The 10941-nt window shown below is 34.3% G+C and overlaps 1 protein-coding gene across 2 annotated transcripts in view; it reads right to left on the reverse strand.

Annotated features, from left to right (window-relative positions):
* LOC125646117 (arf-GAP with Rho-GAP domain, ANK repeat and PH domain-containing protein 2-like) overlaps positions 1-10033 on the reverse strand; it is a 29288-nt gene extending 19255 nt beyond the window's left edge. Inside the window, exons 1-2 of one of the 2 annotated variants that reach the window (XM_048872271.2) lie at positions 9648-10033; positions 6610-7605 (exon numbers count right to left, since the gene is read on the reverse strand). In XM_048872271.2, coding sequence (XP_048728228.2) covers positions 6610-7567 — 958 coding nt within the window. In that variant the 5' untranslated portion in view covers positions 7568-7605; positions 9648-10033. The remainder of the gene's footprint in view (positions 1-6609; positions 7606-9647) is intronic. The other variant, XM_048872272.2, reaches the window with a different exon arrangement.
* Between the last annotated feature and the right edge of the window lie 908 nt (positions 10034-10941).

The raw sequence follows: 10941 nt of genomic DNA on the forward strand, positions 1-10941 counted from the left end.
TATTGTGGCCCCATCCTAGCCCCAGGGGTCATGAGTTTAACAATTAAACTTGAATCTGCACTATGTCAGGGAGCTTTCATGTAAATCTCAGCTCTTCTGGCTCAGTGGTTCTTGAGAAGAAGATTTTTTCTATACATTTGTATGTAAAACTCTGATCCTCAATTGTTGCCCCCTCCTACCCCCGGGGGTCTATGATTTTAATGAACTTGAATCCGCACTATGTCAAGAAGCTTTCATGTAAATTTCAGCTCTTCTTGAGAAGAAGATTTTTAAATTACCCCAACCTATTTTTGTGATTATCTCCCATTTGAAGGGGACATGACCCTTCATTTGAACAAACTTGAAAGCCCTTCACTCAAGGATGCTTTTGGCCAAGTTTGGTTATAATTAGCCCAGTGGTTCTGGAGAAGAAGTCGAAAAGGTAAAAAGTTTATAGACAGACACGACATGTGATTGACAACAAGCGATCAAAAAAGCTTTCAACTCAGGTGAGCTAAAAATATTTCCTGTTTCGTATATCTAAGCTAAATTCTAATAGCAACAGTATAAAACAAGATTGTTAATAAAACTTAAATACCCCCAAAAGTGTCTATACTGATGAAAGACTGCATTACATAATATAATATACAATATACATGTATGTAAGGCCAATTAAAATTAATTGATAGATTATCATCCTTGCCCGCCCTGATTTTTTTTATTTTTGCAAAAATTACGATTTCAAACAGACTTGCTTCCCAGTGACATGAGTGAATGTACATCTTCTACCAAGGATTCTTTGAATGTTTACTTGATTAACACTTTGTGTGATGCTTTTTGTCATTATTTTTTTTCTTTGGGAAATAAGAATTAAGAAATAAAATCCTTCCACCCGCCCAATATTTGTTGTGAGCCCCGGATGATAATCAACTAATTAAGTTGAATTGGCCTAACATTAACACAATATGACCAATTTGGACCGTCCTAAGAGTCAAAACCACTCTGGAACCAAAACCTTTATCCTCGATCTGGGATCATGAAATTTACGAATTTTGGTAAAGGATTATTTACTCCTTCTAAATGTCTATTTAGTTTCAATTATTATATCAATCAATGTTTAACATATACATTATATATACCAAGTTTTGCCCCACCCTGGGGTCAGAATCCCTACCCCTGGGATCATGAAATTTACAATTTTGGAGCAGCCTTCCTTCTCTACAACACTATTCATTTAGTTTTTCTTACAGATCTTAAAATGCAAACAGGGCTTGAAGCTAGCTTTTTGTGTCACCAGTCCAGTCGGACTGATGGGGTATAATTTCAACCAGTCCACAGAAAAATTTACCAGTCCAACAGAGTGTTCCAGAAATAATTAAACATATTTTGTTAATGTTATTAAAATGAAATTTAACTCAATATGCCTCAGACAATATTGTAACACTTAATGTGGGATTTATATTTACAAATCAGATTCGTCTGATATCTACATATCGAAGCATGCCAAATGTGTGTATAAAATTTCATAAGTATAATTTCCAAAATGATGCTTTAGAAAATTAACCAGTACCATCAGACTAACTAAAACAAATGTCAGTCAGTCCGCCAGACTTTTAACCAGTCACAGACTGATGGGCATATGTTAATTTCGAGCCCTGTTTAAATATCATTTAATGTGATCTCTGATCAATTTTTCTCTAGGTTTAAGAATGACAAGTACCTAAACCATTTAACACTGCTAGCTGACATCCTACTTATGATAATATTACGATATATAGGAAACTGCAAAAAGAAGTGATGGACTTCTAAATATATAACATTGCAAATGACCTTCCTGCTTCCTCTATAAATTATATATACATTTAAAATCTATGTTACTTTGTACTCGTTAAGTCGTTAGCATTATATTGCTCAAAAATCACTGCTCGATTTTATGTAATCACTGCTGCAATGTATAAACATGAGGAAAAATAAATATGTCAGAGAGGGTGAAAAACAAAAGCAACCTCCAATCATGAATTTTTTATCATGAATTATGTAAAATTTCTCTATATTCAATTATTTTCTTTCATATGAAAAGGAGAAGATAACGAATGGTGATAAATCTCATAACTTAATCTATAAGGAATACAAAATAGAGAGTTTTTAGCAAACACTGACCCCTATATGATACACACCAGAGGTGGGATAAGGTACCTAGGATGAGTAAGCATCCCCTGTTGACCAGTCACACCTGCAGTGAGCCCTACATCTTGATCAGGTAATTAGAGTAATCCATAGTCAAATTAGTGTGCCAAGAACAGCCTAACAATTAGGGGGAGATCAAAAGATAAATGTCCCGAGATAAAAATCTAAATTCAAATAGTTAGACCAATTCAACTTAATTAGTAGATTATCATCAAGGGTCAGCAAAAAGTATGGTGATAGACTAATTCCAGGTTAAGAACCCGAGAAATTAAGAAAACCATGCATATAGATCTATTTTCTTCACGTTGCTATACCATTCTCTACCCAGAGTTCCGTGCGCTCCTCGCACTACACGTGATTCTTGTGTAACGCGCCCTCTGGTGAGAGAATGGTTGCTATACCAGAAATGTAAACAACAAATGTTAATACCGGAGTCGGACATGAAAATATTCCGGAAATTGCAAGTTTCGCAAAATAAAAAAATTCGGGGCGGGGCAATTTTTGAGGGGTGGACGGGGATGATAATCTATCAATTAAGTTAAATTGGCCTTAGGGGGAGGGGGGATAAAATCTTCCGTAAGTTTCTGTCATCTGACATCGATTACACTAATCAGTGGAAAAACTAGGATAATAAGCAATAGGTATACAGAGAGAGTGTTAATTATAGTCATTTGTTTATACTTTTTAATCGATTAGTTTCAACATTCATCATATTTAATTTTAAAGGGGGGTAGTGGGGGGGTCTTGGAGAAAACTATGTGAACATACGTTTTTGTCAAACATTGAACCTTGATCTCGCCCCTTAGTATGAAAAACGTTGAGACAGCATTTGACCCAATGACGGGTTGTGCAATAATGTTTCAGCCATTTTTTTCTATTCAAACAAAAGAAATTCTAATATCCAAATTACAACAAAAGATAGCATGATATATGAAGTTTAATTTGTCAGTGGTGATTTATTAGTACTGCAAAGTCATTTTAGTCATTTTGGTATACAACTTTGGCAACTTTGATGCCCCTTTAAAGATTATATGTCAGGACCAGTAGTAACTGTCTGTCTGTCCATCTGTTGAATTGAGAGAGAAAATACAACATATTCAATTTTTCTACTAAAAGATATCAATCTCTAATTAAAATTAGCTATTTTAAATCCACTACTGCTTCTCTTGAGATTCAAAACAGTTAAAGAAATTAGAACGCAGTTGTATACATATAGCTCTCAATAACTGATAGAGTCCATGTAGAGTGATTTCTGGATGGAAGACTTGATATCAATTACAATACAGTAACATCCTCACAGGAATTCACAGGTTCATGTCAGACAATCAGAAGCAATGGTGGCCATATTTAAAGCACTGACTGACAGAAAATGATGGTGACTGGGATATTGCTGCATTGCACATAATTTCTGTGGCATATTAATGAAGATTTTCTGATAAATGACAATTCTTTAAAATGGTTATACATATGAAGAGTGCCTATAATCTATAGTGGCAATCAAAACATGTTATTTCTCTGTAGATCTGTCAACATGCAACTTAATTATGTCAACATGCAACTTATCTATATGTTAAAAAGTTGCCTGTCCACATAAATAAGTTGCATTTCAACATGATTAAGTTGTATTTGAAAATAGTCTTAGAGAAGTTGCATTTTATCATAATCAAGATGCATGTTGACATATCTATGCTGCATGTTGACATATCTATACTGCATATTGACATATCTATGCTGCATGTTGACAAAAAGAGTCTGGTTCGTTGTTACTCTCATCTAAGATCTCATATGAGAGTAAGCAAATCGACACTTAGCTAGCAAAGATGGTTGACAAAATACTTGTTACAATTATGAATTACGGACACTTGATACAAAAAAAAAGGGATGCTTCATGGGTTGATACATTTTTTTTGGCTTAGTTTGTTGTTATAAGTACAAATATAAAATTCCTTAAAAAAATAAGGGACTTGTAAATTTTCTATGATGTTCAAAAGTTGAAATTTATTACCCTTCCCTTATATATATATAACTCTATATAAATTTTCCATCACTGTTTCGGACTTTAAGAAATCATGGGAATAAATTACATTCCATAAGGTAAACTGTAATCATTTCACTTATACAAACTAAAGTTTTCATTTTCATCATATCTTAAAAATGTGAGTTTGTAGCGAGAGTCATTCAGGAAATGTTTACTTATCTGTTTGACTACCGCTAAGTTTTAGTACAAACACTTGTATCATCATTAATGAAATCGTGGCTTAGGACGGCTTCCGTGTACTTGACACTGTCGCATAACAATCCTAAAAAGTAAATGGGGTCTACTGTGCATTAAGCTGTGTAGTTAAACTGATAAAAATAAGCCACTCCCTATTATTAAAAGAAAATTGTGACACCTACTTAATTTATCTTAATTTATCTTCTATCTTTTAGACCTTTTAAAACTGACTTTCTTGTTGATGGATGTCCTTTCTACTTACACTTTTTCAAGATAAAATGTTGTGTTAATACAAGGAAATAAATACCTTTGAACCTAAATTACCATTATATGAAGAATTTGTTTAAGATGACTGGAGAATGAAGTTTTTCTATTCAATACAAAAATCTAAAATTTTAAAAATACATGTGTCTGGAAGGAGGATTTTTATCTCCATATTTCAACTCTCAGGAATTTCTGAGTCAAAAACTGAGTACCTTCCCATAGAAGCTTAGCAGCAGAACTGAAAAATATACCAATTAGGGCATTCCAGTTTTTTTCCAGGCAGTTTTCAGCAGAGTCAGTCACTTTGATTTAACTGAGAGCTCCGAGTCTAATTAATTAAGAGCTCTGAGTCTAATTAATTGAGAGTTCTGAGTCTATTATCATTTAATTAAGAGCTCTGAGTCTAATAATTTAATTAAGAGTTCGGGAGTCTAATCATCTAAGTAAGAGCTCCGAGTCTAATCATTTAATTAATAGCTCCAAGTCTAATCATTTAATATAGAGCCCCGAGTCTAATCATTTGATTAAGAGCTCTGAGTTTAATCATTTAACTGAGAGCTCCTAGTCTAATTATTTAATTAAGAGCTCCAATTCTAATTAATTAAGAGCTCTGAGTCTAATTAATTGAGAGCTCCAAGTCTAATTAATTGAAAGCTCCAAGTCTAATAATGTAATTAAGAGCTCCTAGTGTAATCATTTAATTAAGAGCTCCTAGTGTAATCATTTAATTAAGAGCTCCTAGTGTAATCATTTAATTAAGAACTCCTAGTGTAATCATTTAATTAAGAGCTCCTAGTCTAATCATTAATTAAGAGCTCCGAGTCTAATCATTTAATTAAGAGCTCCGAGTCTAATCATTTAATATAGAGCCCCGAGTCTAATCATTTAATTAAGAGCTCTGATTTTAATTATCTAACTGAGAGCTCCTAGTCTAATTATTTAATTAAGAGCTCCGATTCTAATTAATTAAGAGCTCCGAGTCTAATTAATTGAGAGCTCCAAGTCTAATAATTTAATTAAGAGCTCCAAGTTTAATAATTTAATTAAGAGCTCCTAGTCTAATCATTTAATTAGGAGCTCCTAGTCTAATCATTTAATTAAGAGCTCCTAGTGCAATCATTTAATTAAGAGCTCCTAGTGCAATCATTTAATTAAGAGCTCCTAGTGTAATCATTTAATTAAGAGCTACTAGTATAATCATTTAATTAAGAGCTCCAAGTCTAATCATTTAATTAAGAGGTCCTAGTCTAATTAATTGATAGAGACCCCCGAGTCTAATCATTTGATAGAGAGCTCCGAGTCTAATCATTTAATTAAGAGCTCCTAGTGTTATCATTTAAATTAATTAAGAGCTCCTAGTGTAATCATTTAATTAAGAGCTCCAAGTCTAATTATTCAATTAAGAACTCCTAGTTTAATTAATTGATAGAGACCCCTGAGTCTAATCATTTGATAGAGAGCTCCGAGTCTAATCATTTAATTAAGAGCTCAGAGTCTAATTAATTAAGAGCTCTGAGTCTAATCATTTGATAGAGAGCCCCGAGTCTAATCATTTAATTAAGAGCTTTTAGTCTAATCATTTAATTAAGAGCTCAGAGTCTAATCTTTTGATAGAGAGCACCGAGTCTAATAATTTAATTAAGAGCTCTGAGTCTAATCTTTTGATAGAGAGCCCCGAGTCTAATTAATTGATTAAGAGCTCAGAGTCTAATCATTTGATAGAGAGCCCCGAGTCTAATCATTTAATTAAGAGCTCTTAGTCTAATCATTTAATTAAGAGCTCAGAGTCCAATCTTTTGATAGAGAGCCCCGAGTCTAATCATTTAATTAAGAGCTCAGAATCTAATCTTTTGACAGAGAGCCCCGAGTCTAATCATTGAATGGCAAGTAGTTGGACATGTATCATTTTCTTACATAAACAGCCAATATAGATATTTCTCTGCAATGTTTGTTAATTCTGATACCTGTGTCATCATCGGAGGAATCTTCAGAATTGTCCATAGAATTATTGGAAACGTTCCGCCGGTGACTAAGACTGCCCTTGTTCTGTGTGATTGTCGGGACATCTGAATTGTTTACATCATCTGTTGAACTGCCATTAATGCTGTCATGATTTTCTGTTGTGCCGCTCACTTTTGGGGTATGGTTTTCCTGAGGCTTACTGACTACGGACAGCTTTTTGAAAAGTCTGTCCTCGGCCCCTGTCAGTGGTATGCCACTCTCACGATGCTCTGGAGGTCTACCATCTTCCAAATCCTTTAAGAAATTGAAGGCATCACTCACAGCCTGATAACTTCCCCTTCCTGGGCTGGCTCCTTCCTTTTTTACACAATGGGATGTTGAAGATGAATTGCTTTGTGAATCAGAATACTTGCTTACTGAAATTTGAGTTCCACAGTTTTCCACTTTTGAGTTTTTCTCTTTTCTCATCACAACCTTTTCATCATCAGAGTTGTCTACCTTGCAGATGCAATGGTTCAAATGACCACAATTACAGCTAGAATTTACTTTAGCACTTGTTCTTTCATTAATTGTTTCATCTTTTAAAGTTGCTTTTCCACTCTGATTTGAGTCTCGACTTGAGATCATTTTAGATGCATTATCCTTATATTTAACACAAGAGACAGGAAATTGGAAATCACTTTGTTCATCAGAGCCATTTCCTGAAGCATTCCTATAGTCGATATTCCGATTTTCTGGATCTTTGGTTTTGCTTGAATGTCTGTCTAAGTTGTCTGTATTCTCTACATAGGTAACAATGGTGAACTCCCCCTTTTCACCATTGACCTGACCATTGGGGCTGCCATTGTGGATGGCTTCCGGTTTGCTTTCTTCAAATGTTAAGCCAACCTGGTATTCTTTAAGAAAGCTGAATGCCTCGCTTATGCGTGATGCAGATGAGCCTCCAGTTGTTTGTGTCATGGCTGAGAGTCCTTAATACATCTCACGTGACAGTAAAACTGAAAGAAAATAACAAATATTTAAAGAAAAATCTTTTTTCAAATTTAGGTTTTATTTCTTTTAGATTGCACTATTAACACAATTAAATTCACCTCTAAATTTTCACTTACAGAATTACCATGCACTTTTACAGCTGAGTTTAAGAGTATTTTCACTATAATAGATATAGTTGAGTTTCACATGAGATATGTAAGTACCATCAATATGTTGAATAATTTCACAATATTAGCTATAGAAAAGTTCTGAGCTGTATTGCAGCACTATCACATTACATCTTCCATTATAAGCTGATCTGCTTTTGTATTCTTATGAAGCAGAATTTATTTGTAAGCTTCTACATGAGAAGAAAAAATCTCTTGCTGTGGCCTTGAATTTGACATCTAGATATATCAACATTTTATCTACTAACAACAATAATGTTTATAATATTCATAAGTTGATTCATTATACCTCAGTAAACTTGAAATAAAAGACACCACAGTCTTCCACATCTGCTTCATATTTAGATATTTTAATGAACATTGATGTCATCAGCAGACGAACAAAAAACATTTCATGAAAACGGGATGACTTCGGTTTCTCGATGATCCATCATCAACTTCCCATGTTTATGTAGCAATATTCCATTCTCACTTGCATATGGTATTTATGTCTCTCAACTGATTAAATATACACTATAGAACATGCTCTGCATATGATAAATTTTAAAATCAAATTAGGCTACTGACAAATAAGTTGATGTAACGGTTACAAGTGTTTCAACAGTTTTGTTTAAGGTCAGCATTTCATAAATGCTATCCAATGTGTTACATACCAAATGTTTGGGTGTTTTATTTTAACATACTGATTTTGATGTAATGGATTACTCTATGGCTACATGTCACTCCCGAGTTTTACAACAATATTACTATATCCAGTGGCGGATCCAGGAATTTCATAACGGGGGGGGGGGGGGGGGGGGGGGGGGGCAGTAGAAGGCTGGGGTTGCCTTGAAGCTTTGCACTGATGGGGGTGCCGGGGGCGAAGCCTCCGGCAGCTAACGAAATTGTGCCAATAAGAGAGTGGGTTCTTTTTCATTTAGATAATGAACATATAACGTCTACATACGTATATTTTGCTCTTTTGTTGGCGTTTGTAATTTTTATTGGTAATGAAAAAAAATTCAAATGGGGGTGGGGGGGTGGGGTGGGGGACACGCGCCAGCGCTGGATCCACCTTTGATATCACTGAGTTTTACAGCATTACTACTATATAATAAAGTTTTACTACTTCATGGTGAGCATAATTCTAATTAAATTATGTACTATCCCGGGATTAATATTCATTGCCTGCAAATCCAGTGTAAGACCCCCGACTATCTTTTTATACCCTAATCAGTTAAACAATAATTCCAAACATCAAATCTTGGAAATTTTGTATGCATGGAAAAGTTTTTTTTGATTTATAGTTCACCATCAATTAACAAAAAATATTCTCAGTTTAATATTGTATGAAACATGCAATATGTATCACTGTTGTTTTCCCAGTTAGTCACTTGGAATTGAAAGGACATGGGAATTGCTGGGAAGCTTTGTATCCCTATATCAGCCAAGTTTCTGTATATTGAAGTTAATGTAGGGTTAAGTGGGAGAAAGGGGTGAACCCCCGGTCCATCACAACCCGTTATCACTGACTTGACTAAGCCTATATTAATATAGACGTTAGTTTGGAGGTTAGTAAATAGTGTGTTAAACTCTTGTACATATAATTATAGCCTATTGCTTTCTATTCATGAATTATCAGGATAAATAGATCACGTAGTCAGCTGGGTAGTTTCTGTTTATAAGGCACTTGAATCTTTCGTCATATTTTCACTATTCGTAAACGTTCTGACGTAAAAACAGCCACAATATGCCTATATATAGACCGAGGTCAACATAACAATTATTATTATTTCAACGTAATGATAGTAATTCCGTGAATATTGGGACATATTATGACTCGCTTTTTGTACGATTTTAACGACTTAAACAAGTCTATTTATATTGAAATTCTGTCTTACCTCCTTCCATTCCTCTGTTGTTTACGCTTCAATACATATGATCCGACTTCCTGGTCTATTTCAAGTATCTGAAGTGGTTTAAATGAAGTCGGTCTTTTCAAGCATTCCAAAACAGCGAACCGCTTTCATTATTGGAAATCAATGCTCTCGCGCGACATGTACACACCATCACCGTGATTTTACCGTCAGGGAAACAGGCTGCCAAAGAGATCGGGATGGAACACGATTTTCCCCCTCATGATGCAAATTCTTCTAATGCCAGCGTTTTATTAATATAATATTCCACCTAGAGGTAGTTAGGGGCACATGTAAGCTCATAGAAAAATTTCAATAAATTTTATTATTCAATGTGGTGCATAGATGAGTCAACTTTCCCTCAATATTTCATTGAAAGCCATTGGCAATCTAGAAAATGTTTGCATGGTGTTTTTACATTAAAAAATATGATTAATGAGATCTCAATAGTGCGAAAGCTGACTCATATTTGAAAAAAAAAAAATCTAACTCGTTATAACAAGATAGTTTCTCGTTATAACAAGTTAGTTTCTCGTTATATAACTAGTTACATGTAGTATCTCGTTATACGAAGAGTCGAATTATCTCATTAGAGATATAACGAGTTTGTATCTCGTTATATAACGAGTTAATCATCCCGTAATTAACCCGTTATAACGAGATACTAACTCGTTATTATAACGACTTAGATTTTATTTTTACTTTTTCAAGACTGATTCCAGTCGGCTTTCATAATATATTGATGAGTAAGTAATCAAACTCAGCTATCTTATAAAACTTTATCATGTTCTAAATAAACGGGATGTACAGTTATATGATAAAGGGCGAATCCAGAATTTGCAGTTTGATCTGGACCGGGGGCGCAGATACTGAGGCGTGAAGGAGTAGTTAGGGGGGGGGGGGGGGCGGCTTATACCCCCTCCCGCAGGTGGAGTCCGAGGGAGTGTCTTTCTCTAAATGGTACATTCTGAGAGCATTTTGTATGATTCTAAAGAAAGTTCGAGTATGTATATGGGTCATTATATAAAAAAAAAAAAAGGTGAATGTCATGAAGCGTCACTTTTTCAAAAATTAAATATTTACAACCGCGATGAATTTATCATATCCAGAATTCAGCATATCATGTTATCAGTTTGCTAAAATACGCCAACAGTACACCAAATAGATTTTCATTAAAATATGATTTTTCAACCATCTGAAAGGAAAATTGTCTTTGGTGTAACACAGAAGAAATATTTGTAATTTTCATTAATATTTATTGTTCATGAATTTATTTTCT

Source organism: Ostrea edulis, chromosome 6 (genome assembly GCF_947568905.1).
Source record: "Ostrea edulis chromosome 6, xbOstEdul1.1, whole genome shotgun sequence".
Classification (NCBI taxonomy): domain Eukaryota; kingdom Metazoa; phylum Mollusca; class Bivalvia; order Ostreida; family Ostreidae; genus Ostrea; species Ostrea edulis.